The sequence below is a fragment of the Hyperoodon ampullatus genome (assembly GCF_949752795.1).
Source record: "Hyperoodon ampullatus genome assembly, chromosome: 15".
In the NCBI taxonomy this organism is placed as follows: Eukaryota; Metazoa; Chordata; class Mammalia; order Artiodactyla; family Ziphiidae; genus Hyperoodon; species Hyperoodon ampullatus.
In genome coordinates, this window is record NC_136928.1 from 59,269,861 (window position 1) to 59,297,274 (window position 27,414).

At 38.6% G+C, this 27,414-nt stretch overlaps 2 protein-coding genes across 3 annotated transcripts; one reads left to right on the top strand and one right to left on the bottom strand.

The window, feature by feature from the left end:
• Positions 1–97: 97 nt before the first annotated feature.
• On the top strand, positions 98–21,874 carry CEBPZ (CCAAT enhancer binding protein zeta; the record flags this gene model as incomplete). 2 transcript variants are annotated; one of them, XM_079721082.1, is made up of 16 exons in its annotated part: positions 98–253; positions 3,230–4,719; positions 8,771–9,002; positions 9,555–9,744; positions 11,158–11,246; positions 13,734–13,787; positions 14,337–14,439; positions 14,549–14,617; positions 16,337–16,403; positions 17,510–17,604; positions 18,053–18,110; positions 18,426–18,613; positions 19,004–19,103; positions 20,522–20,576; positions 20,678–20,759; positions 21,557–21,874. In XM_079721082.1, 16 exons carry the CDS (start codon positions 98–100, stop codon positions 21,691–21,693), a joined length of 3,165 nt encoding a protein of 1,054 aa, XP_079577208.1. In that variant the 3' UTR covers positions 21,694–21,874. The 2 variants fall into 2 exon arrangements, with proteins under 2 accessions (XP_079577208.1, XP_079577207.1); XM_079721081.1 differs by having other exon boundaries at positions 19,004–19,093; positions 20,515–20,576.
• Positions 20,092–27,087, bottom strand: CEBPZOS (CEBPZ opposite strand). The gene is made up of 5 exons (XM_079721083.1): positions 27,039–27,087; positions 23,967–24,082; positions 22,874–22,918; positions 21,733–21,817; positions 20,092–20,257 (listed from the first exon to the last, which is right to left on the bottom strand). The coding sequence occupies exons 1-4, from the start codon at positions 27,065–27,067 to the stop codon at positions 21,735–21,737; spliced, it is 273 nt and encodes a 90-aa protein (XP_079577209.1). The 5' UTR covers positions 27,068–27,087; the 3' UTR covers positions 20,092–20,257; positions 21,733–21,734.
• Between the last annotated feature and the right edge of the window lie 327 nt (positions 27,088–27,414).

Consider the following 27,414-nt stretch of genomic DNA (forward strand, 5'->3'; position numbering starts at 1 on the left):
GCTCCAATTTCCGGGGGAGGACACGCCCCCTGAAGGAAGTACGTCACCCGGCCAAGCGGAAGGAAGCTTTGGGCCGTGCGCGTGAGCTTTGCTTACCATGGCGGCCGTTAAGAAACCTTTGGAGTTCCACGCCAAGCGGCCCTGGCTCCCGGAGGAAGCGGTGGAAGATCCGGACGAGGACGACGAGGATGCTAACGATGAAGCCGACGATGGGTTCTCCCTGCAGGAGGTGTTACGCCTTGGAGGCACCAAGGTAATGGCCTTGGACTCCAGGAGAAGGGAGACACAGGCGCGTGGAGTGGTCCCGCGAGTGGCGCGGGCAAGTGGCGAGGCAGCCCCCGAGCTGCAGAGTGGGAGGGCGTCGTGGACCCAGATCCCAGTTTCGAAATGTACTCGGTGCGCTTCCCGCACTTCTTATTTCCCATTGTTCTTTGCAAGAGAAAAGTCCTTGAGAATTGAACGTTTTTATGCCGTGTCTTTTCTTAGGATGTAGGCGTCGTCTCATTTTATTGACGTAGTATAACTGGCACTCCATCAGGTCGGAGAGGGCTGACTTTTTTTTTTTTGGTCCTGACCTCGTGGTATCAGTGTTTGGAGCCCCACTGGTATTGGAATTTAACTTCTATTCTCACAAAGTACACCCACACGCTCAGTTTACGCCCGAGAAGCTCTCTGCGCTCTTGGAATTTACATCCTAATTAAGGCAAAGAAACAGTAACCAAACTTTGAATACATTGTATATCAGACGCTGAGTGGAGAAAATTAAAACGGGGAAGGGGGATAATAAATGGAAGAGGCGTTACAGTTTTAAACGAGGTGATCGGGGGATCCACCCGAGTTTTCGAGCAGAAAATTGAAGGAAAGAAGGGAGTGAGCCCTTTTGGTTTTGTTGTTCCAGGAACAATAAAAATAGTGCAAGTGATGTGAGAGGAGAGCAGTAAGAAATGAGGTCAGACATGGAAGCAACCTAAGTGTCCATCGACAAATAAATGGATAAAGAAGATGTGGCACATATATACAATGGAATGTTACTCAGCCATGAAAAAAAGAAATTGAGTTATTTGTAATGATGTGGTTGGACCTAGAGTCTGTCATACATAGTGAAGTAAGTCAGAAGGAGAAAAACAAATACCATATGCTAACACATATATATGGAATCTAAAAAAAAAAAAGGTTCTGATGAACCTAGGTGCAGGACAGGAATAAAGACGCAGACGTAGAGAATGGACTTGAGGACACGGGGAGGGGGAAGGGTAAGCTGGGACGAAGTAAGAGAGTAGCATTGACATATGTACACTACCAAATGTAAAATAGATAGCTAGTGGGAAGCAGCTGCATAGCTCGGTGCTTTGTGACCACGTAGAGGGGTGGGATAGGGAGGATGGGAGGGAGACGCAAGTGGGAGGAGATATGGGGATATATGTGTACGTATAGCTGATTCACTTTGTCATACAGCAGAAACTAACACAACATTGTAAAGCAATTATACTCCAATAAAGATGTTTAAAAAAAAAATGAGGTCAGAGAGGTAAGAGGATGGGCTTATGTTCTGAATTTCATGGGAAACCTTAGAAGATTTGTAGCAAATATGTGACAGAGCTTTGCTTTTTATTAAATGTTTTGTTTTCAGACTAGACTTTCTGGGCAACATGGAGAGGGGGAGGGGGAGGATGAGCGATTAGAGGCAGGAGAAATGCAACTTACCGGGGCAGATTCAGTTTGCTCTGTACTTGGGTTGTATTTAATTTTTGAGTACATAATATATGCACATGTTACGAAAAGGTTTGTTTTGGTTTTTGCTTTGTTTTGTTTTGTTCAGAGGGGGGTACAGGATGAAAAGTCGTCTTTCCCACTTTTATCTCCAGCCATGCAGTTTCCCTTCCAGGAAGCAATTATTTTTGTGTCTTCTATATCTTCCAGATACACACACACACACACACACACACACAAACCTATGTTTGTTATTTTTTACACAAAAGGTACCATACTATATAATATTTTAAATCTTTTTTTTCTTACTGTTTTATTAGAGATCCCTGCACATCAGTATAAAGTTCTGTCTTTGGTTTTATGCCCATAACATCATTTTCTTAATTTATCTAGCTAGCCATTTATTGTGGATATTTAAGTTGTCAATCTTTTGCTATTTTAAATAATGCTTCAGTAAAAACCTTGAACATATATATAACTTTTTCCACATTTGTAAGTGTATGCATAACCTAAATTTATAGAAGTGGAACTGCTGGGTCAAAGGATGTGTCTTGTATTTTGACTGAAGTTGACAAATTGCTCTCCATAGAAGTTGTGCCAGTTTACACTTCCATCAACCATTTAGGAAAGTGCCTTTTCCTCCACCCTTTCCCCAACACCACCTGTCTTAATTTTATCTTTGCTTCTCTGGCAGATTAAAAAATAGATGTATCATTGTGGTTCTAATTTGGACTTCTTTAAATGTCAGTGAGGTTGAGCATCTTTTCACATTTTTAAAGAACCACTTTTTTTTCTATGAACAGTTTGTTTATATCCTTCGCACATCTTTCTGTTGGTTTGTCACTTCCTTAACTGATGTATAGGAACTTTTATATTACATATTAAGCCAAATTACTTTGATATGAGTTGCCAGTTGTTTTTTCCAGCTTACGATTTGCCTTTCAATTTTTGTATATGTTTTGTGTGTAAGAGAATGATAAATATATCCATTCTTTTCTTTATGGCCCCTGAGTTTTATGTCAAATTTGGAAAGATTTTTCCCTACTCTGGAATTATTTTTTTTAATTAAAATTTTTTTTTTATTTTTATTTTTTAAAGTTATTTTTGATGCGGACCATTTTTAAAGTCTTTATTGAATTTGTCACAATATTGCTTCTGTTTTATGTTTTGGGTTTTTTTTGGCCACAAGGCATGTGAGATCTTAGCTCCCCAGCCAGCAGATTGAACCCACACCCCCTGCATTGGAAGGCAAAGTCTTAACCACTGGACCACCAGGGAAGCCCCTGGAATTGTTTTTTTAATTATGCTGTGCTTTCTCCTATTTATGGTTTTATTTTTCACATTTAAATCTTTGATCTATCAAATAAGTACTTTGGGTGTAGATGGGAACCTAGGCAATACTGTGATAACTCAATTTCATGGATAATTGATTTCAAGGATATCGATATCAAATTAACTTTTGAGGTTTTAACTAAACTGTTGGATTTGTAATTTATTTTTAACTTATATTTTTATGCAGCAAGATTACCTTATGCTGACTGCTTTGGATGAGAATGAGGAAGTGGTGGATGGAGGCAAAAAAGGAGCAATTGATGATCTTCAGCAGGGTGAATTGGAAGCATTTATTCAGAATCTTAGTTTGGCCAAGTATGCAAAAGCTTTCTTAATTGAAGAAGATCAACCAGCTAAAAAACAAGAAGCCAGCAAAAAAGAAGCAAGAGTATCTAAAGTAGATAATAAAAAGCAAAGTACAGCAGAAAGTGAAAGTAAGGTGAAAAATAAGAAGAGGCCAGAACAACATTCTGATGAGAACAGCAGTGCCACAACAAAAGCAAAGAGAGATAAGCAACAGGATATCTTTGAATTTTTTGAGAGACGGACATTGTTACTTAAGTCTGGAGGCAAATGGTATGATCTGGAGTATAGCAATGAATACTCTTTGGGACCCCAGCCTCGGGATGTTGTGTCTAAGTACAAAACCTTGGCTCAGAAGTTGTATGAACATGAAATCAACTTATTCAAAAATAAGACAGATAATCAAAAGGGAGCCTCTTCTACCTGGATGAAGGCAATTGTGTCATCAGGGACGCTAGGTGACAGAATGGCAGCCATGATTCTTCTTATTCAGGAGGATGCTATTCACACACTCCAGTTTGTAGAAACTCTCCTGAACCTTGTTAAAAAGAAGGGCAGCAAACAGCAGTGCCTCATGGCTTTGGATACTTTCAAAGAGTTACTCATTACAGACCTTTTGCCAGACAGCCGAAAGCTACGGATTTTCAGCCAGCATCCTTTCAACAAACTAGAACAGTTGTCCAGTGGCAACAAGGACTCAAGAGATAGAAGACTCATCTTATGGTATTTTGAACACCAGCTGAAACACTTAGTGGCTGAATTTGTGCAAGTCTTAGAAACTTTAAGTCATGATACATTAGTAACCACCAAAATTCGAGCCCTTGTAGTGGCTCATGAGCTTCTTTGTAACAAACCTGAGGAAGAAAAGGCCCTTCTTGTGCAGGTGGTAAATAAACTGGGAGATCCTCAGAACAGAATAGCCACCAAAGCCTCCCATCTGTTGGAGACATTGCTTTGTAAACATCCCAATATGAAAGGAGTTGTGTGTAGTGAAGTAGAAAGACTGCTTTTCCGCTCAAATATCAGCTCCAAAGCCCAGTATTATGCAATTTGCTTTTTAAATCAAATGGCCCTCTCCCATGAAGAAAGCGAATTAGCTAACAAACTAATAACTCTTTATTTTTGTTTTTTTCGGACTTGCATCAAGAAAAAAGATATTGAGTCAAAAATGCTCAGTGCCCTTTTAACAGGAGTGAATAGGGCATATCCCTACTCCCAGACTGGTGATGACAAAGTGAGGGAGCAGGTTGACACGCTGTTCAAAGTGCTGCATATTGTGAATTTTAATACCAGTGTGCAGGCCTTAATGTTGCTCTTCCAAGTAATGAATTCTCAGCAGACGATATCAGATCGATATTATGCAGCATTATATCGGTAAGTACCTACTATTCCAGTGTGTGAATGAGAAGTAATGTGGTCTAATATAACGCAGTGCCCCTCTGTGGGGCAATAGAAAGACTTAGAAAGTAGGATTTTTGGCCCCTCTCAGCAACTTGGTATTCACCAACTTTGAGTCATTTAATCTTTGGTTCCCTGTTGGGCATCTGTATTACATGTTTTGAATACGTCATTTATTATTTTTTATTTTGAGAAGTCCCCATCCTCGGTCCTGTATTTCTTTCCTCCTGTCCTTCACACAGCCATTTAGTCATTCATTCAACAAGAATTTTTTGAGTGTCAACTATGTGCTGGGCACTATTCCAGAACTCAGGATATAGCACAGTGAACAAAATTCGCACCTCTAGAGGCACTTTCGTTCAAATTGGGGAGGACAAATGGTAAACAAGAATGTTTTTAGATAGGAGGGTTGGGGGTTGCAGTTTTGGAATTTTTTTTTTAATATTGGGATTAAGACTTTGGTACTAGATTTACTGAATTTTGCAACTGTCCTGCAGTGCACCCACTGAGGGCTGATATTTTGAACAGTTTGTACACTTGGGAACTGTTGAAGTACACCAACAAGCTACGTATTTCCTTCTAATTCGTTTTTCTAATTTTACATACATATATCTTGTGAGAAACGTAACATAGTGGTTAATATCTTGGACCTAAGCTACATGACCTGGATTTGAATACCAGCCATTAGCTTGCTGTGTAACTTTGGACAAATTACTTAATCCTCGTTAAAACCATACTGGTAGGGCTTCCCTGGTGGTGCAGTGGTTGAGAGTCCGCCTGCCGATGCAGGGGACACGGGTTCGTGCCCTGGTCTGGGAAGATCCCACATGCTGTGGAGCGGCTAGGCCCGTGAGCCATGGCCGCTGAGCCTGCGCATCTGGAGCCTGTGCTCTGCAACAGCAGAGGCCACAACAGTGAGAGCCCCGCGTACTGCAAAAAAAGTAAATAAAAATTAAAGTAATAAATACTTAAAAACTTTTTTTAGTTTGGAAAGACTTCCAAGGCTGAAAATGTAGAGATTTTAGGGTTAGGTTTTTTGGTAACTTTTGAGGGTCATAAGAATTTCTAATTTTTAGAAACTGTGTGGAATCTATTGGAAAACATATATTTCTAATATCCGTTTAACATCTCAGAGTTTAACACAACAGTCTAATATCTCTGAGGAGTACATTTCTAAACTCTTTAAATTACTGTTTGTCAAGAGCTCTCACAGATGGATTCCCTCAAAGGGCTTTTAAGCCTTTTTAAAGTATTTATTTTCTCTTCGTTTTATTAAAAATCCTTTAAATAAAAATTCCCTGTTATTAGTTGAGGGATAAAAGAAATGAAGCGATTTGGTTTACAAAAACGTGATTTATCAAAAACTCCAGGAACATATTCTGGGTCAAATGGTGGAGACAAGAAACATCTAAATTCTCAAGTTTTTCTTTTGATGCATAATGGAACTTATGATTTAAAATGAGTGCCAAAATGGATGGCAATGTTGAAAATTCAAATGAGAAGAGAGAAAGTGGAGTAGCAAAGATTATATGAATAACATAGACTTTCTCAGAATATCACCAATAGGTACTAGAATTGTGGAACTGACAAATGGGGAAAACTAGATATGTGAGCAATATGAAAATGCCTCACAAGGTTAAATATTTTCATTTCTGGAGTTAGTAGACAAAAATTAAAGTGCTTAGAACAAAAGGATTGATTCCACTTTTGGAGTGGTTATCTGGAGGATTGTATTAATTCTGGGTGTCCTAATGTCTGGGGGTCCAGACCATTTGGAGCATCTCTAGGATTCAGCAAACAGGATAAAGAGAGAATTTAAAAAGTATCATATGAGATAATATCTCAGCAGCCTGCAAAAGAGAGACTTTGGGGGAGAGAAGGACAAATAATAGCTATAGTAAATGGTCAAGTATTTGAAAGGCTGTTGTGTAAAAATATAATTAGATTATTTTGTTGTGAGTTTTTTAACCAGTTTATTAACCTATAAAATTGTATATATTTAAAGCATACAACATGAAGATTTGATACATGTATCCATTGTGATGATTACCATAATCAAGTTAATTAACACATCGATCACCTCACATACATAGTTACTACTGGGGGGAGGGGTTGAGAATGCCTAGGATGTATTCTCAGCAAATTTCAAGTACTCGATACAGTATTATTAACTATTATTAACTATTCACCATGCAACTGAACACTTACACCCTTTGACCAACATCTCCCCATTCCCCCACCCCCTACCAATCTGTTCCCTGTTTCCATGAATTTGATTTTTTTTTTAAGATTCTACATATACATGACATTAGAGTAGTTGTCTCTCTTTTTTTACTATGCATAATGTCCTCCAGGTTCATACGTGTCACAAAAAGGGCTTCCTTCTTTCTTGTGGCTGAATAATACTCCATTGTGTGTATATACCACATCTTCATGATTCATTCATCTGTTGACACACACATAGGTTGTTTCCATACTTTGGCTGTTGTGAATAATGCAGTGAATGTGGGAGTGCAGATAGCTCTTTGAGATATTGATTTCATTTCCTTTGGATATATGCCCTGAAGTGGCATTGCTGGGTCATATGATAGTTTTATTTTTAATTTGTTGAGGAGCTGCCATACTGTTTTCCATAATGGCTGTAGCGATTTATATTCCTACCAACAGTGTACAAGGGTTCCATTTTTTCCACATCCTTGTCAATGTTTGTTAACTCCTGTCTTTTTTATAATAGCCATCCTAACAGGTGTGAGTTGATATCTCTTCATGATTTTGATTTCCATTTCCCTGATGATTAGTAGTGTTGAGAGCCTTTTCACATACCTTTTGGCCATTTGTGTGTCTTCTTTGGAAAAACGTCTATTCAGGTCCTTTGCCCATTTTTAAATTGGATTATTTGGGAGTTTTTTGCTATTGTATGAGGTTCCTAATATATTTTTTATATTAACCATTTATCAGATACATGGTTTGCAAATATTTTCTTCCATTCCATATGTTGCCTTTTCATTTTGTTGATGGTTTCCCTTGTGCAGAAGGCTTTTAGTTTTATGTAGTCCCACTTGTTTATTTTTGCTCTTGTTGCTTGTGTTGCTTCAGAAGGCAGTAGTAAAATTGATGGTTGGAAATTACACAGGAGCAGATTTCAGCTGTGGATAAAGAAGATGTTTTCTGGCAAAAATGAGTTGTCCAAAATTGGATTGTGCTCCTAGAGTGAGAGTGAGCAATCCTCAGTCATGAGAGATATTGAACAAGCACTTGGCATGGAATGAACCACTTACTCATTCAACAGATATTGAGTGCTTATTAAGTGCCAGGCACTGGGGTTACAACAGAGAGTAACACAGGCACAGTCCCTGTTCCGTTGGACTTTGGGGGAAAAATAGAGAAAGGAAACAAAAGGTGTTAAACTATAAAGAAGATAAATGTGGGACTGAGATAGAGAATAATGGAGGAACCTATGGATGTGCAGACAGTTGGAGAATAGCATTCTGGGCACAGAACAGTGTATAGGAAGGATTTACACAGGTAGTACATTGAACAAGAGATTCTCACAATTCAGTTTTCTATTATACATGTACAGTCTTCACTAGAGCCATGTGGAGGCAGCCTCTGGTCACCCAGCTAGTAGGTAGTGATGCAAGGATAAGAACCCTGGTCTAGTTGACTGCTTTCATAGGTCAGTTTTCATTGTTTGGTTTTGGATTAGCCTTCCATGCGCAGTTCTTTATCTATATGAAAAATTATACTGTTAGGGCTGTGCCCTGTTGGTCTAGAGAATAGAAAACCACTTGGAAAAGAGAAAAGAAGCCACACACTAAAAATAAAGTCGTGCTCCTGTGGCTTTTCTTCCCCCTGGTACTCATCACTCTTTCTATTCTGGTCATTGACTTCCATCTTACATCTTAGGGCAGAAATGGTCTCTTGTTCTAAAATAAGCAGCAAGGTTATTCCTGACTAAGATGAGGTTAGTAGTTGCTGGGTATGGGGATGTTTTATGAATAAACGCAATCTCGTTTCTCTTTTGCAGGAAGATGCTGGATCCGGGGTTAATGTTGTGTTCTAAGCAAGCCATGTTTCTTAACCTTGTCTACAAGTCTCTGAAAGCTGACATCGTGTTGCGGAGGGTGAAGGCTTTTGTGAAGAGGTTACTTCAAGTTACGTGTGAACAGATGCCGCCATTCATATGTGGAGCTTTATATCTCGTGTCTGAGATCCTTAAAGCAAAACCAGGTTTAAGAAGTCAACTAGATGATCCTCCGGTATATTTTACAATTGCTCTTTAAATCGAGTGGGTTCTGAAATATATTTGGTATTTTTCTTCTTTCCTTCAGTGACAATAACTTACTTAGTTCTCTGGAGCAGAGTGTGAGTCCTGGAATTAGACTGACCTGGATTTTAGTCCGAGGTGTACAGTTTACTAGGTGGGCATGTTGCTTCACCCCTTTACACATAACAAACTACCCTAAAATGTGATTATATGAGATAGTTACAGTTACAGAGCTAATAGATCTCTTAAGCCTATCTCCTCAGTTGTGAAATGGACATAATAGCACCTACCTCGTAGGGTTATTTACAACAACTCAAAAATTCATTTGAGGGCTGAATGCTTTCAAAGTCTCAGGGATTCTTGGCTCAAAACTTAACTCTGTTACATTTAGGAATAAGAATGTGGCCTACTCTCACTGTAAGTTTCATTGATGGAACTTTCACATTTCATCAGAATTGCAATAAACAAATCTTTAAAACTACTTCACGTAATTGAATACTCTTCCCGTTGATTAACCCAGATTCATTAAACCATTTTTTTTTAGGAGTCTGATGAGGAAGAAAATTTTATTGACATAGGAGATGATGAAGAAACAGAAAAATTCACTGATGCAGATAAAGAAACAGATACAGATACCATGAAAAAAGTTGAGATGGAAGAAACTGTGTCTGAAAGTCATGTGGAAACCAAAAAGTTAGAGTCTGCTTCTTGGGTGCACTTTGATAATTTGAAAGGTGAGTTTCTTAAATCTTTAAATTATTTTCTTGAATTTTTAAACCGAGGAACTGGATTCCCCTTTAATCTTAATAGAAATTAATATTATACCATTTTAGAAGTCCTCAATATTGCTTTATTTTAGATGGGAGCTCTCATAACCAGATATAATTAGGATCCTAGAAGTAAATTTTTAATACAATGAATCACTGACTTATGAACAGTACTATAGATAATAAATACAGCTTTTAAAATAACTTAAATCTTAGAAATTAAAGCAGATACCTTTTGGAGCTGTGAAGATTTAGTGAGAAAACTGTGGCCATGTTAGATGCACAGTAGATCTCTTTTCCTTCAGCTGTAAGTGTAATAAGTTTATACTTTTGAATGAGTTTTAGTTTCTTGATCTTTATCTGTACATGTAAAGGCCCCCTGCATGGAACATATATGAAAACAACACGCGTGTACACAAAGTTTGATATACAAACAAAGGTATTTGGTTACATATTGTGAATAGTGTGGAACATGTGGTTACTTTGCTCAAGCATCATGTTTACCCTCTGTATTTCCTTAATGTTTTAGGATTGAAAACATTCTTGATATAGAAACTATGTTTTCCATACACACAAACTGAATTAAGTCTATTAATAGACTATTAGAGCCAAAAGAAATCTTAGAAATGCAGGCTTTTCATTTGAGGCTGTAAAGAAAAGCACACTAGCCTTGGGGATCAAGAAAGGTGCCAGACCCATTTCTTCAAACTTGTTGTGGGACTCTTGTTCAAATTATTTCATCTCTCTGAACTTTAGTTTGCTTGTGAAGTATAAAAGAGAAATATGGTAGCCACCAGGAAGTTTTTAAGAGAATCCATCAGTTGCCCTGAAGGCTAAACTGGGAATAATCCTTTAGAAGGATGACAAGCGTGTGCATTGTGAAGTAGATAGTTCCTTGTGTGTTCTGAAGTTTCCTTGTTTTAAATTTTCTAATCCGGAGTTGCTAAAAACATGAAGAAGATAATATAAAACCTGTTCCAAGTGAGACTTACTTCTGGGCATAATTTAATGACAAACATTCAGTGTACTCTAAAGCTCCAAAAGAATTTAGACCTCTTTCATCTTCGGGTCATTTGTCATCTTAACACTTATGACCTAATTGACCGAGAAATGGGTACCTATTTGAAAAGAGGATAAATTTTGAAGGGGAGCTTTTAGTAGTTGGGATAAATATGCTGCCTGGTTTACTCAATAACAAATGCTAGCTTAGGTACCAAGATAAATTCTGGTGGCTTGGAGTTTTTATTCTAGGTAGGATGCCTAGCTAACTAAAAATGCTGATACTTAATAATTGTCAGTGACAGCATTGATCCCGGTGGGTGTAGTGACCTCTTGGGCTAGGAATAGAGCATTTGATAAACACTATATTTTTGTTCTCAGGTGGCAAACAGTTAAACACATATGATCCATTCAGTAGAAACCCTTTGTTCTGTGGAGCTGAAAATACAAGTCTTTGGGAACTCAAAAAGGTAAAATAATTTCAAATTGTCTCTTAATTCAACTGTGCTATATATTTGCCCCCATGGATTTAACACCTTGAAGTTTCCACTTTTCTTATAAGTGATAAATATAGGAGTTTAGTTATTTAGACATTAATTGGCAGAAGAAAGCAATTTGAAGTATGTCACCTGGCTGTAATGCCTTATAACCAATATTTCTGTTGCCTCTGAAAAACATTAAATTTACACATTTCTATATTCACATGTAGAAAATCTTAAATATTGTGCATGCAAAATAAGGATGTTATACATGGCTATAAGTAAATTTTGCTTTTTGTAAGCACACTATTGCATATAATGGCTCTGTAAAATGGATTTGCTTTATGCATTAGATATCTCTGAAAGGTTTTGTGATAATAGAACTTTTTGCAAGCAAAGTTACTTTTTAAATATGTGAGAGGAACTCATATTTCTAATAAGCTTTCTATGATATTTTTGCTAAAGCAAGTGTCTACCCATGCAGACTCCTGTGGGTCCCTGACACCTTGTTAGCGAGTCTGCAAGGTCACAACTACTTTCATAGTGATACCAGGACATTATTTGCCTTTGTCACTATTGACAGTGGTGCTGATGGTATTAAAGAAATGGATAAAACTGCTGGTGCCTTAAAACAAATACAGACAGTAGTACCAAGCTGCACTCATGGGCATTACATTCTTCATTGCCATATACTTGCAGAGGGAAGAAAAAAGCCAGTATCACATAAGAATGATGAGGCAGGAAAAAATGTTGATTTTATTATCTTGACTCCAAAGTACATACATGTCTTCTTAATGTTCTATGTGTATATATAACAAGAACACATAACACACTCTGCTGCAGACCTAAGTATGAGGGTTGTCTCATGTCTCAAGGAAAAGTGCCTGTGTAGTTGTTGGAAACGCAGCTAGCTGTCTGGCTGACAGGCTGGTCACTCAGACTTGGGTATTTGGGAGATATTTTCTTGAAAATGAATGACGTGAACCTGTTACTTCAATCAAAACAGCTGACAGTATGTGTTGTCAATGATAAAGTTCAAGCTTTTTTTTTTTTTTTTTTTTTTTTTTTTGCGGTATGCGGGCCTCTCACTGTTGTGGCCTCTCCCGTTGTGGAGCACAGGCTCCGGACGCGCAGGCTCAGCGGCCATGGCTCACGGGCCCAGTCGCTCCGCGGCATGTGGGATTTCCCCGGACTGGGGCACGAACCCGTGTCCCCTGCATCGGCAGGCGGACTCTCAACCACTGCGCCACCAGGGAAGCCCAAAGTTCAAGCTTTTAAGCAAAGGTTAAAATTTTAGAACTCCTGTAACCACCATCTTGAGCTTAACAGTTTCTCAATACCTTTTCTGACTGAAAGGAGTGGTGATACTAACAATGTGATTTTTGTGATATTGAATGAAATGTGACCAGCATTTGGAAGAATTGCATAACTCACAAAGTCAGTATTTTCCATATGACTAATACACAGTGTTATGAAGTCAAGCATGGATAAAAGATCCATTCACTGTAGACCAGTTAATTTTAAGTAGCAAGTACCAAAAGCTGATTGATAGGGTTTCAGATTCCACACTGCAACTAATCTTCAATTTTGATATAGTATCAAAGAAAAAAACCCCACAATTATGTGAAAGACTATTGGTTAATCCTCTTTTTTCCAACTATATATCTGTGTGAAGCCAGATTTTCTTCATATACTTCAACTAAAATAACATGGAATACAGAAGCAGATATGAGAATCCACTGTCATGTTAAACCAGACATTAAATAGATTTGTAAAACTGTAAAATAATGCTACTTTTATCACTAATATTTGTTCTGAAAAAGTTATTTTTCATTAAACATTATTTATATTAATATGTAATAGGTTTATTGTTTTTTTTATTTTTAATATTTATTTTTGGCTGCATTGGGTCTTTGTTGCTGTGCATGGGCTTTCTCTAGTTGCAGCGAGCAGGGGCTACTCTTCTTTGAGGTGTACAGGCTTCTCATTGTGGTGGCTTCTCTTGTTGTGGAGCACAGGCTCTAGGTGCACGGGCTTCAGTGGTTGCAGCACGCTGGCTCAGTAGTTGTGGCTCGTGGGCTGTAGAGTGCAGGCGCAATAGTTGCAGCGCACGGGCTTAGTTGTTCCACGGCATGTGGGATCTTCTTGGATCAGGGCTCGAACCTCTGTCCCCTACATTGGCAGGCGGATTCTTAACCACTGCACCACCAGGGAAGCCCTATTGTTAATTTTAAATGAACTATAAGTGTTTAAAATTTTTCTGTTGTAATTTCTAATAAGGTAAATATCAATAGATATATCCCACTTAAATTACGGAAGCTCTTGAGGGCCTTGATTTTTAAGTATATAAAGTGTTCCTGAGACCAAAATTTTGAATCACTCTTCTGATGTATCGGCTTAAGTTTCAGTTTTTTGGATTTTCTTAAATAATCTGCAACTGTGGTAGGAGTTGACCTTATTTCACATTTTTCTTTTTAGCTTTCTGAGCATTTTCATCCCTCTGTGGCCCTTTTTGCAAAGACTATCCTTCAGGTAAGTCTCAAATATTCAGAAGACAAGAAGTTAAAGAAAATAAGTAATTCAGTTTTAGATAATCAATAATTAGTCAGTGTTTAGTAGATAGAATCGTGTACATTTTTCTGCTGTTGTAAAGGAGCAATGACTTGTTTGATACAGAGCAGCAGATAATTCTTCCCACTCTGAGATGAATGGAAATACAGGACATTACAAAACCACAAGAGTTATTTACTGCATCCTGGCTTTGCTCCTGAAGAAAGATTGCCCTTCCCTTTCCCTTTTGTCGTGTTTGCCAGTCGGGGTTTGGTTCCTGGTTAATGGTTAGATAACCTACATAATACTATTTGACTATTCATAAAATCAGCAGTGCATTGTAGAATATGTATGAGTGTGTGTTTAATTTCTTCAAGAAAAGAATAACATGCATGAGAGGGATATTTGAAGGGTCTTTTATTGCATATTTGTGCCTTCAAAGCAATGTAATAGATGTTTATGCTTTTCTTCTTGTTTTTTCTCTGGATGTATATATATATAATTTCTTAATTCCCTCCCCCTACCTTTCAGGGAAATTATGTTGAGTATTCAGGGGATCCACTACAGGATTTCACACTAATGAGATTCTTGGATCGATTTGTATACCGAAATCCAAAGCCACATAAAGGCAAAGGTACGCTTCTATTTGATGAATTTTTTTGTTTTCCCTGTTAATATTCAATAAACAACATAAGCATATATAACTAGGTTTTACATTACACTGTCTTGATTTTACATTTCAGAAAACACAGACAGTGTTGTGATGCAGCCAAAAAGAAAACATTTTATGAAGGATATTCGTAGTCTTGCTGGTAAGTATAAAGCCTGGACGGTTGAACCTGACAACAGTACAAGTCAGTAAGATATAAATTGTGTTATTCTTTGCTCTACTTTATCAGAATAAAACCTAAGCCCCAGAGATATTATCCATCTTTGTTGCCAAGACTGGTATGCATTTTCAAGTTTACTGAGATTGGGCCTTTTTTTTTTCCAGAAAATTTCAAACATATCCAAAGCATATATACACAAGTGATATGATGGACCCTCCCCACCCCACCCATAACCATCACCCATCTTCAACAATTAGCATTTGCCATTCTTTTTTTTTTTTTTGCGGCACACAGGCCTCTCACTGCTGTGGCCTCTCCCACCCTGGAGCACAGGCTCCGGACATGCAGGCTCAGTGGCCATGGGTCACGGGCCCAGCCGCTCCACGGCATGTGGGATCCTCCCAGACCGGGGCACAAACCCGTGTCCCCCACATCGGCAGGCGGACTCTCAACCACTGTGCCACCAGGGAAGCCCAGCATTTTCCATTCTTGTATCATCTATAGGTAAAGCTATAGCTTTATCAGTGACACTGCCCCCGCCACCCCCCATATATAATTACCTTTTACAGCTCAGACCGTCTTAAGCTCTCTAATGGGCTTGGCGGAAATACCCACAACAGATTTTGTCACAGAGCCTCATTTTAAACTTATTTCAACAGGCATTTAGTACCCATCTTGTGGATCTAATTCTGCTTTTGTATTCACAGCAGGTATTTCTTTACATACTAGATCCCAGCTCCTTTTTTTCCCCACAGTCTAGGGTTCAGTTACAACTTATAAATCATTTAATTTCTAATTGACTTATATCACAGAGGTCCAGAGACATAAAAGGACTTGCCCAAAGTTAGAGTTGGAATCAGAAGCCAAATACTCTTTCAACCAAGATGAGCCTGAAATTTTTATTCTAATGAGGAAACACTAATATATTGTAATTCCTTATTCTTGTTTCTTAGTTTTCCTCAGTATTAAGTTAAATTGTGGATACTTCTGTGTTTGCTTCCTATTCCCAGAATGGCAGGCATTGTTGTCATTTTTCCAAGGTGAAAAATGATGAGTTTAAAGTGATTATTAAGAGAACTCTTCTGAGTCTTTGTTTCTCTTGAAATTTGGATCCTGGATGCAATTGGAGGACAAGAGAACCCTGTTCTTTCACTGTGACGCACTGATGGCTACAAACTGTATCATAGCCGATGAAGTTTCAAATGTTGGGTTTCCTCCAGACAGACTTTTCCAGAGGTTGTCCTTCGCACTATAAGATGCCTTCTGTCCAGGGACTTCCCTGGTGGCGCAGTGGTTAAGATTATCTGCCTGCCAGTGCAGGGGACACGGGTTCAAGCCCTGGTCTGGGAAGATCCCACATGCCGCAGAGCAACTAAGTCTATGCACCACAACTACTGAGCCTGCGTGCCTAGAGCCTGTGCTCTGCAACAAGTGAAGCCACCGCAATGAGAAGCCCGCGTGCCGTAACGAAGAGTAGCCCCTGCTCATCGTATCTAGAGAAAGCCCGTGCGTAGCAATGAAGACCCAACACAGCCAATAAATAAATAAATTTATAAGATGCCTTCTGTCCAACTTCCTCACATTATGAGACTTTAGAATCTTTAAGATTCTAAAGAATTATAGGTATTCTGTATTTTGTCTTAAGAGCTTGAATAACATAAAAAGAATTACTTAAATAAAATTCTTAACTTGTTTTCCTAGTTAACAGTAAGGAGTTCCTTGCAAAAGAAGAAAGTCAAATACCAGTGGATGAAGTGTTTTTCTACAGGTAATATATTTAATACTGTTTCATTTGGAGAACTGTTAAATTTAAAATTTTTAGATTCCATAAACGCTTTGTTAGCATAGGCCTATCTTGAAAAGGGCGAACGATACGTCAATCCATTTTTGTGAGGGGAGTTTAGAAATGTCATTTTGCTAATGTTAAGATATCTAAATGAAACTAAAACAAGTAAATTTGAGGGTTTTGTTTTTAATAATTTAGCATAAATTTTGTTTTAAGAACCTTGACTTTGAAAAAAATTTTTTACACTAGTAATTTTCTTACAGGCTTAAATCTAACTCATGAGTTATTTGTCCAAAACATGGCTCTGCGTAGAATTAGCAAAATTCACTGCACTACTATGGAGATAAGTCCTAAACCTACTACTATTAAAACTAATACCTTGTAATAGTAAAGGAACCTTTTTTTTTTTTTTTTTTTTTTTTGCGGTACGCGGGCCTCTCACTGTTGTGGCCTCTCCCGCTGCGGAGCACAGGCTCCCGACGCGCAGGCTCAGCGGCCATGGCTCACAGGCCCAGCCGCTCCACAGCATGTGGGATCATCCTGGACCGGGGCACGAACCCGTGTCCCCTGCATCGGCAGGTGGACTCTCAACCACTGCGCCACCAGGGAAGCCCCTGGTTTGCTTTTTTAAAAAATTTTTTGTGTAAAGAATTTTGAGGCTATGATCCCATCTGCAAAATGCTAAGTTTCACTGTACCCTGGTAGAAGAAACGGTCTAACTGATAAAATATTGTGATTACAGGTCATTTAGAGCCACAGTTTCTAATATTCAAATACTTGTATCATTGCAATCGTGCTAATGCTGAAACAACCTTTTACTGTGCCATTTAATTAAGATGAGTTAAGGTGTTTTTATGAAGAACCAAGCATAAATCATTGAAATTTACTATACTTCACATTTCAAAAGTTTTCAACTGTTTTGAATTCAAAACTATTTTTTCTATAATAAATACAGATTTTAGTGATTTATATCCACCTGAGTTAACAGCTTTTACACTTGTTTGTGACACTGGCCATAGGTGCTTTGATTATAGTAAAATGGACCCTATGATAAAATTATCAAATATATAACATGCATTTTATTTTAGGTATTATAAAAAAGTTGCTAAAGTGAAACAAAAACGGAATGAAGATGAAGAAAGTATAGAAGATGTGGATGATGAGGAATTTGAAAAGATGATTGGTAATTTGTTTACCTTTATAATCCAGAGTTAGAAAAATTTTATTGGAATTTAGACTGAAAATAAAATGGGAAATTAGATAAGCTTACATTGAGCTCACATGTTGCGTATCATATTACACCTACTAAAAATAAGCACATAAATAGTTCTCTCATGGAGTAAAAAGGTCTGTAATTGCTAAATATTGTTTTATTTGATATTTTCCCTCTTTCCATAAAATAACTGTAGAAAGAAGCTAAAATTAACTGGAACACATTTAGTTTAGGGATTTAATTAAGGTCAGCATATTGTTTAGATTAATAAAACACCAGCAGTGTCAAATGTATATCATTTTGCTGTTTACTTATCATGAACAGCCAAATCATGATGTGTTGATTGATTCAAATATAAAACATGTCAACTTTGTTATTCCTTGCTACATCTCACAATTTGTATATTGTTCTCTGGCAGACACGTTTGAAGATGATAATTGTTTCACCTCTGGAAAGGATGACCTTGACTTTGCTAGGTAAAATACTTTTCTTCAATTTTTTTTTTTTAACTTTTCCCAGCATTTCTCAAATTATTGTCCCTCGAAACAGTGGAGCACAGGACTATGTGTTGTATAGGAGAAAGGTATTAGGTATTAAAGGAAGTTTGGGAAGTGGACACAGTACTTTCATTTTGGACCTTTATAATGCCTGTTAGTATATTAAATAAAGGCTCTGAGCCGTCTGTAACTCTCCTTTGAATTCTGTTAACAGCCTAATGCCCTGCTGGTCACCAAAACATACTTGAGAAAACAAAGTCCTCTTTTACATTTCAAGTTTTTGTTTTTCTTCAGCAACATGAAGAAGAAAGTAAAAGGAGCTAAGGATGACTTAGAAGATGAAGATTCAGAAGATGAGGACCTTGGTAATTTGGATGATGATGAAGTTTCCTTAGGAAGTATGAATGAAGAATTCAGTAAAATTGAGGAAGATGGAGGAACATTCATGGATGTGTTAGATGATGAAAATGAGGGCATTCCAGGTAAACTTTTAAAAATATAAGACAAACAAACTGGAGCTTTCTTCCTCAGCATAGGCTAGTTTTTCTGTTGAAGGTTTTTTAATATTACCCTGTATTCAGGTTAATACTCAGATCAGACAGAAATTTAAAGAGGACCTTTTTTCTCCTCTCATTTGAAACTGAAGGGTTTTTTTGTTGTTTTATCAGCAGTTGAGTTTCTGTTTTGGGCTTTTATTTTAATCAGCAATGAGGCTATCTGTGCTATACCTGTCGAGCTGTTATATTGCCTTTTTAAAATGTTGGTAATTTGTAGTTTTTAAAAGTTAATCAGTATTAATCATCATAGCCCTATAGCAGTTCTACTGTTTTCTTAAATTGCTTAATAACAGCAGGGGTTTTTTTTGGTAACAGAACTTGATGATGATGTCAGCTTCAAAGTCAATAGTAAGAAAAGCAAGAGAAAAGGTGCAGATGATTTTGACTTTGCTGGGTCATTTCAAGGTAAGAAAATGTATTGAGTCTCTTTTAAACCTAAGCAATGAGCATGCAAAAGCTATTGTTCATTATCATTTTGGGAAATTAACTTTTCTAATGGATAAGAAGTCTTAAACATATTTTTAATATATGAAAAATGTTGTTTCTCACACCCACCTTCAATTCTTTTTTCTTCCCAAATTCACTCCTCTCATTTAAATAGCTCTAGATCATCATTTCATTCATGTTTAAACCATTCAATAATACGTAAGCCATGGATTTTCCATAGACACCTGTTGCCTTTTCCCTTTTCTCTATCAACTCTTATCCTTCCCATTTGACCCATCTAAAAACCCATGCTCTTTATTAACTTCATTTTCCTTTTTTAATGAGATCTGCCATTTTGCTGCCATGACAAAATGATTATAACCTCAAAAATATATTAAACAGGAATTTTTAAAGTATATGAAAACAGATTATGTCTTTTAGTGTAATTTCTATGGTGCTAATAAAAGGAAAAAAGTACTATATCAGGTGACAATATTAAGTTTTTGATAAACATGTAGAAAGCACGATAAATGTTTTATGACGAATTTTATTCCAAAGTGGCTCTAGTAGAGACATTGATGTAGAGTTTTAAGTATTGTTTCAGGTAAAGTGAAAATGGATAAAAGCAATATTTTTAGTTAATATAGTTTTAGTGTGAGTTAAAATGTAATAAACATTAATGAACTTATTTAGAAAACAGAAACAGACTCACAGGCATAGAAGAAAAACTTGTGGTACCAAAGGGCAAAGGAGAGGGGGATAAATTGGATAAACAAGGCCCTACTGTATAGCACAGGGTACTACATTCAATGTCTTGTAATAAACTATAATGGAAAAGAAAAAATGTAATAAATATTAAAAATAGATATTTTACTATCTTATCTATTTTGAAAGGTTTATATGTTTAGAATTATAGGGGAGTTTTTTTTAAAAAACAGGTTTATTTTGAGTAGTAAACAAAACTCCATTTAGCACATAATAAACAAACCTGCCATCAATTTCTTCACAGTCCAAAGAACAAAACCTCTGACTTAACTAGAGTTTACACAATCTTAAATAGTCTAAAATCCATCCATGTCAACTTTGGGCTTTTAATCTTGCCTGATACTACAAAATAGGGCAAACTTTGATCGATGGTCAAATCTGAAAGACAAGACGACACTGTTGTCATCTGAACAGTCCTATTAGGATATTAACTTAAAAAAAAAACCTTTATACTAACTTTTAAGTTATTTTTCTGTCTTTAAATGCCAGCTACCTAATGATACTAGAAGATAATTGTAATTGTGTGTTTTAACCCAAATATATATATATTTTTAACAAAACTATGTTGAAGATTATATTTATCCAAAATCATTGGATTTACAATTTAATAATCTAGACTTATACTTTTTTTTAAGGACCAAGAAAAAAAAAGAAAAGAAATTTCAGTGACTCCAACCTATTTGTAACTGCTGAAGAGGTAATGCTAATGTACTGCTTTAAGCAGTTGGCTATTCTATTGATACATTGTTTTTTAAGTTTCCTAATACATGCATCCCCCCCTCTTTTTTTCTTTTAAAGTTTGGCCACCTGTTGGATGAAAATATGGGATCCAAGTTTGATAACATTGGCATGAATGCCATGGCTAACAAAGATAATGCAAGTAAGTAACTTGAATTTTTATTTAACTTCGAATTAGGTTAACTAACTTAGGCTTTAACTTAGAATTTCTGAAAATCTGAATATTTTTGGAGGACCTTTTTTTTTTTTTTTTTTTTTGCGGTACGTGGGCCTCTCACTGTTGTGGCCTCTCCAGTTGTGGAGCACAGGCTCCGGACACGCAGGCTCAGCAGCCATGGTTCACGGGCCCAGCCGCTCCGCGGCATGTGGGATCTTCCCAGACTGGGGCACGAACCCATGTCCCCTGCATTGGCAGGCGGACTCTCAACCACTGCGCCACCAGGGAAGCCCTGGAGGACCTTTTTATAGTAAGAAGGGATAAATGGTTCCTTACAACCTGAAAAGAATGGCTTTTTCACCTGTCTGCAGAGCACATGGGATTAAAAAGTATTTATACTACAGAAAAAAAAATACAGCCTACAAAAGTTACTTTTTTTTTTTTTTATGGAGGCAGGCTATTTTTATATAGTATGAATTTGCTAAGTAACTTTATAAATACTTTATAGGCATTTTAATTATTTCTGATATTGATAGTTACTGGCTGCTCTTCTTTCACCAGTAAGTGTTCAGGGGAAATAAAATCTTTAGAGCATTTGTTCCTTTGCTGTAAACAGTAAATCTTTGATGATAAATATGGAAGGAAAGCAACAACCAAGGAGGGGTTTGCGTAGTGGATGGGAAATGACTGTAGGTCATGGCAGACTGGAAGTTCCTGTTAGGATGTTCGGTGGGGCCTCCAAGGGTCTACAGTGTGCTTATCTTTTTTCTCCCTCCTCAAAGGTCTCAAACAGCTTAGGTGGGAGGCTGAACGCGATGAATGGTTACACAACAGAGATGTGAAAAGCATCATCAAGAGGAAGAAAAATTTTAGAAAGAGGCCAAAAACCACTCAAAAAATTAAAAAGCAAAGAAAATGAGTGTTTTCTAAGTAAATTACAAGTTAAAGTTCTACTTACTCCTAATTTTTGCTGTTCAGCCATTTTTCTTGATCTTGCTCTCTGATGCCATACATTCCAGAGTGTTCAATGGATTTGTAATAAACTATAAATAGAAATAGCTGTCATTTATGAAATCATGTAAAAGTGTTAAAATTAAACTATATTGAAAAAAGTCAAGCTTTTTTCCCCTTATTTCTACATGGTAAAATGAAAAAGATGACAATAGGATACATGTGTTGTATATAAGCTCTAGCATCTCTGCTAATCATTGTAATGAACACTATTTACTAAGCATTACTTTATACCAGATACTGTGTGAAGTAATTACATAATGTTATCTTGTTTAATCCTTAACAACAATTCATGAGATGGGCATTATTTTTTTTAACATATTTATTGGAGTATAATTGCCACACAATGGTGTGCTAGTCTCTGCTTCATAACAAAGCGAATCAGCCATACATATACACATGTTCCCATATCTCCTCCCTCTGGAGTCTCCCTCCCTCCCACCCTCCCCATCCCACCCCTCCAGGCGTTCACAAAGCACCGAGCTGATCGAGATGGGCATTATTATCTCTACTTGACAGAGAAAGAAAAAGCTCCAAGAAGTTCGCAAACCAGAGATTGGTTTTAAGTTTTAAGCTGTGGATTTGATTCCATCACACCCAGATATGTCTCATTCCAAAGTCTACATTCTTTTTTTTTTTTGCGGTACACAGGCCTCTCACTGTTGTGGCCTCTCCCATTGCGGAGCACAGGCTCCGGACGCGCAGGCTCAGCAGCCATGACTCACGGGCCTAGCCGCTCCGCGGCATGTGGGATCTTCCTGAACCGGGGCACGAACCCGTGTCCCCTGCATCGGCAGGCGGACTCTCAACCACTGCGCCACCAGGGAAGCCCCAAAGTCTACATTCTTAACCCACTGGAAGAATTAAGAATCCGGCCCATTAGCTGGATTAACCCATTGGCTAACTGGGATGAGAATTTTCTCCACTGTGTTCTCAGAAGGAGTGAAAATAGAAATGAACAGTATTTTCAGAAACTGGCATCACAAAATTAAAAAGTCATTTAGCCCTTAATTGGTCATAAAGAAACAATTTATAAAGGTTACCTGAAGAAGTTTTGTACTCTTAATTTCACTTAAGGAAAAACATACCTTCCAAGATGAATGGGAATTTCTTGCTCATTGTTTGCCTGAAATCTAAAGAAACGTCTTAAAATTAGGCATGATTAGAAATTCATTGTTTTAACACATGGAGCCATACTTTAGTGCTAGCTTTAGGGTCTATAAGATAGGAATCCTATAAATTCGAAATTTGTGTTAAAGTCCTTGGTAATCCAGGAACTATCTTTTTAAATAGGGTGTAAATTGCACTTAAACCTTATATGTAGCCTTCCCTAGTTATTTTGGAGTTTTTAAAACTTGGCCTATATATATGATGTAATTTATTTTGAAACGGTATTTAAAAGCAAATTTTCAGTGTTAATGTGAAATTCCCTTGTGTAATTTTATAAATTGTTTTTATGGATGCCATTTTACCTTGTTAGAGAATTATACATAAGACTTCACTACACCCAATTTTTGAAGTGATCTTAAACTTTACTTTGCTTTTAAATACCATTTGGATGTTTTCTTTTATACTCTTCCATCCTTTAAGAAGGCAAATGACAAGTTTCAAAGATGGCCACCACCCCAGGACTACTATTCCCTGCTTTAGGGAAAGAGAAAGTAGCACCTCCTGATTTTAAAAGTTGAGGGCGCTAATATAAAATTTCCCCCACAAAATGACAAAGCACTTTTGGTGATGGCCAGTGGCATGGGAAAGGCTTTTAGTGGCTAGTATTGATGCAGAGGAGAGAGCTTGAGAAACTGGTTACTTGACAATTCAGCTATGCTACCTCTTGCTTTTTCAGTCTTACCAAACAATGAGGTGTAATGGGCAGGCTGGATTTTTTCCATCTGTGCTCCCAAACTAAGCCAGACCAGGACACTGCTCTATGCCCCCCATTAGTAAAATCCATGGAAGTATGAAACATTTTCCCTAGTCTACAAACATTAATTTTTTTTTTTTAGGGAGAAGAGTCATTTATTCTATAATAATTAACACCTAGCTTCTTCCCCTTGTGCCCATAAAATGGCTAATATCAATACACTGAATGTGAAAAGGCAGTTTCTCTAAAGAAGCCATTTAACCTAAAATGCATTAGCAAACTGTACACCCCCCTACTAATTTCTGAATTATGATTACCTTGGCTTGTGTTCATCTTTTTAAACAAAAAATATGCTCCAAAAACGCCCACAAGTTCAGCTACTAAAACTCCTTTAAAGATCTTCTTTGCCAGTGGATCCATAGTACGGGCCATCCTAAGTTAACAATAACAAATAAATGTAAACCTGAATAAGCATATATAAACTTAGTACCACTTCTATAAAAATAACTGCAATTCATTCCCATACTTTGAATGATTATATAGGAATAAAACCCTAAAGTTGGGCTTCCCTGGTGGTGCAGTGGTTGGGAGTCTTGCCTGCCGATGCAGGGGACATGGGTTCGAGCCCTGGTCTGGGAGGATCCCGCGTGCCGCGGAGCGGCTGGCCCCGTGAGCCACAATTACTGAGCCTGCGCGTCTGGAGCCTGTGCTCCGCAAAGGGAGAGGCCGCGATAGTGAGTGGCCCCCACTTGCCGCAACTAGAGAAAGCCTTCGCACAGCAACGAGGACCCAACACAGCCATAAATAAATAAATAAATAAATTAAAAAAAAAAAAAACCCTAAAGTTACCATATCCTTAGTTGTATTAGACATGTCTCACTTTCCTAGTTTTCAGCCTCCATGCCTAAGGGGCACAAGTGAACCAAAGACATGACTGGAGAAAGCACAGCGCGGAGACAAAGTGAAAGGCATTGTGAAAGGAACTAACAGTTTATGGAACTGAGATTTTTAAATTGCCTAAGAATATAGAATGGTGGGAGTTAGGGTAAAACTTTTTTTAGCTGAACTAGGAATTAAGTAAGATATGATCTAATGGGCACAATATGTGAAGTTCTTTATGAAGTACCCTACAAAAGTAAGGTTATTCTGCAAGTCGTTGTACATGTTTTATAGCTAGAAGTTTTCATTTATTTATACAACATACTGAACTATGTGCCACAGTTCTGGGCATTTTATATAAAGTTGAGCAATAAACTGGTTCTTGTTCCTGAGGAGCTGCTATTCTAAGTTTTTTCAAACTAATTACGTCACCCAAAGGGCTTGTTAGAAATGCACATTCTTGGGCCTCAGAGAGCAATTCCCCAATCCCCAGGTTCTGATTCAGCAACTCTAGGGTTGGTGCCCAGTAATCTGCCCTTTTGCAGGCAACTCCAAGTGACTTTTATACGAGAGGCCTCTGGACCACATGAGGGGAACACTGACCACCATCACCCAGTAAGTGGCAAAACTAGACTTCAAATCTTGATTCTCTTCCTATAATTAAAATAAAAGCCAGTCAGAAGGAAGGGCTTAAGTCTTTATTCTCTTTCACTAAAGCAAAAGCCAACAAGGAAAGGGCTATATAACAAGTGAAGAAAATAGCATATATGACTTACTGAATATATGAAATGTAAACCCAAGTTGTTGTTTTTTTTTTTTTTCTTTTGGCTGTGCCCAGTGGTATATGGGGATCTTAGTTCCCCAACCAGGGATTGTACCCGTGCCCCCTGTAGTAGAAGTGCGGAGTCTCAACCACTAGACCACCAGGGAAGCAGCTAAACCCAAGTTTTTACTCTGCCTCAAAGTCAGGAAGGATAGGAGAACCAGTGGTTTTTAAACTCAGGATTTCAACACTGTCCTGTGTATGCTCTGTAACACTCTTGCGTTCTCCGTGTGAGGTGGCACCTCCTCTCTAATACTCTACAGCCCCAGCTCTCCCACTCATTCCATTCAATTTTAACTCCTTTTTGCAATGTCTGAGGATGGGCGTAATTAAATACCTTACTTTGGTAGGGCTATCCTACTAATATTGTAACCAGGTGTCCCTCCCCCCGACCCAGCCCCCAGATTCCCTTCTCTCATTTTGATAATGTGATCACCCTGGGGACTAAAAGATTCAAACCTTATTATTCTTACCTAAGAGAAGTGAAGTGGACGGAGTTAAAAAAGAACTTACACATAACCAAGAGGCGGTGAGGGAGTGGGAGACTTGTTTTGCTTTGTCTACTACTATGCTGTACACAACTGACAGGAAATAAGCCATGATCAGTACAGGGAGCTCTCCTGGGGTTATCTTTAATGTTCAAAGGGTGAAACACAAAACAAAACAAAGCCTGCCTGCAGCCAGATCCACAGTGCAAGGACTCCAAGTAGAATTTTGTTTTGTTTTGTTGGCAGGGAGAGAGGATAAGGGTTCAAAAAACAAAGTCCAAATAACTGTATAGTAAAGCATTTACCTTTCTTAAAAACGGATATACATACATTTTACATTCCAAGTCCCTCAACTTCAGAAAAGGTTATAATGACTGATAAAACCCATTTGATAAAGACCACCAAAGGCATAGCCATCCACGACAGTTAGGTTACTAACGGGCAGAGGCGGAGTAAGACTAGACAAGATTTTGGAGAAGGACGGAACTCAGGTGAAGTTTAAAATAAAGCAGTCCTCTGATGGGCTCGAAGAAAAGCAGGGCTGTGTGTCATGAGGTTACATCACACTGGGCTGAGAAGCTGACTTAGGGTGCACAAGCTTAAGACAAATGTGCAATGTTGCGTCCGAAAACCCCTCGTCTATGAACCAAAGCTGGAGATCGACGCGGCTCAGCCTCTCCAGGCTTTCAAACAGCAAGGTCTTTCCTCACACTCCAGATGTGGGACAAGGTCTCCCTGCTACGACCCGGGTTCAATTAACAAGGGCACTTTTTCCAGGTTCCCACGGTCAAGCGCCAAGCAACCACCGACGCCTCCGAGAGTGGCCTCGGGCCGACTACCCGCGCTCCTCAGCCCCGCGCGGCCTCCGCATCTCCGGTGCCCCGGCTCCAGCCAGCTCCCCAGCTCCCCCGGTTCCCCCACACACCCGGCTTCTCCCCGCCACCCGGGCTCCCAGCCAGGCGCCGACACACGCGCAACGCAAGCAGCACTGCCCGGGTGCCGCGCCAAGGTCATTGAGCGACCCGGAAACATTCGGGCCGGGCCGGCGCCCCTCCGGCGGACGGATACAGTGACACCGAGTGTTCTTCGTATTGCCCCAGAACTCTGCCGAGGTCCCCCCAAAAGCCTGCTCTGCTCCCCGCTCTGAAGACCTGCCAAGGGAGGAAACTGAGCGAGAGAGACCCGCACGCGTGCCTTACCTGAGGCGCGTACTCGCCGGGCTGCGCATGCTCCAGGGCTGGCAGAGCCCCGCCCCTCCCGGGTTGGGCCCGCCCCGCCCCGCCCCGCCCCGCCCCGCCCCACACCGTAATCACCCGTTACTGTTCTCTTACTAAAAGTCTACCCTGACTGCAGGCTGCTTACATTGTTTAATTTAATCCTCCCAACAACTTTGTGTCATGATAGGTGCTATGAGTATCTCATTTTACAGAGGAGGTGAGAGTTTAACCCTGCCCACAATTAAACAGCTAGTGAGAGCCAGAACTTGGATTTGAACCCAGGGCACTGACTGGAAAGCCTGTGCTCAATCATTTTTCTACACCCTTCAACCCAAAGTGGCATCAGCAACATTGGCAT

Coding starts and splice junctions, on each gene's coding strand:
- CEBPZOS (XM_079721083.1), bottom strand. CDS start 27,067: ATGCGCAGCCCGGCGAGTACGCGCCTCAG. Junction 24,083..27,038: donor CCGGCGAGTACGCGCCTCAG/GTAAGGCACGCG, acceptor TTGTTAACTTAG/GATGGCCCGTACTATGGATC. Junction 22,919..23,966: donor AAAGATGAACACAAGCCAAG/GTAATCATAATT, acceptor ACGTTTCTTTAG/ATTTCAGGCAAACAATGAGC.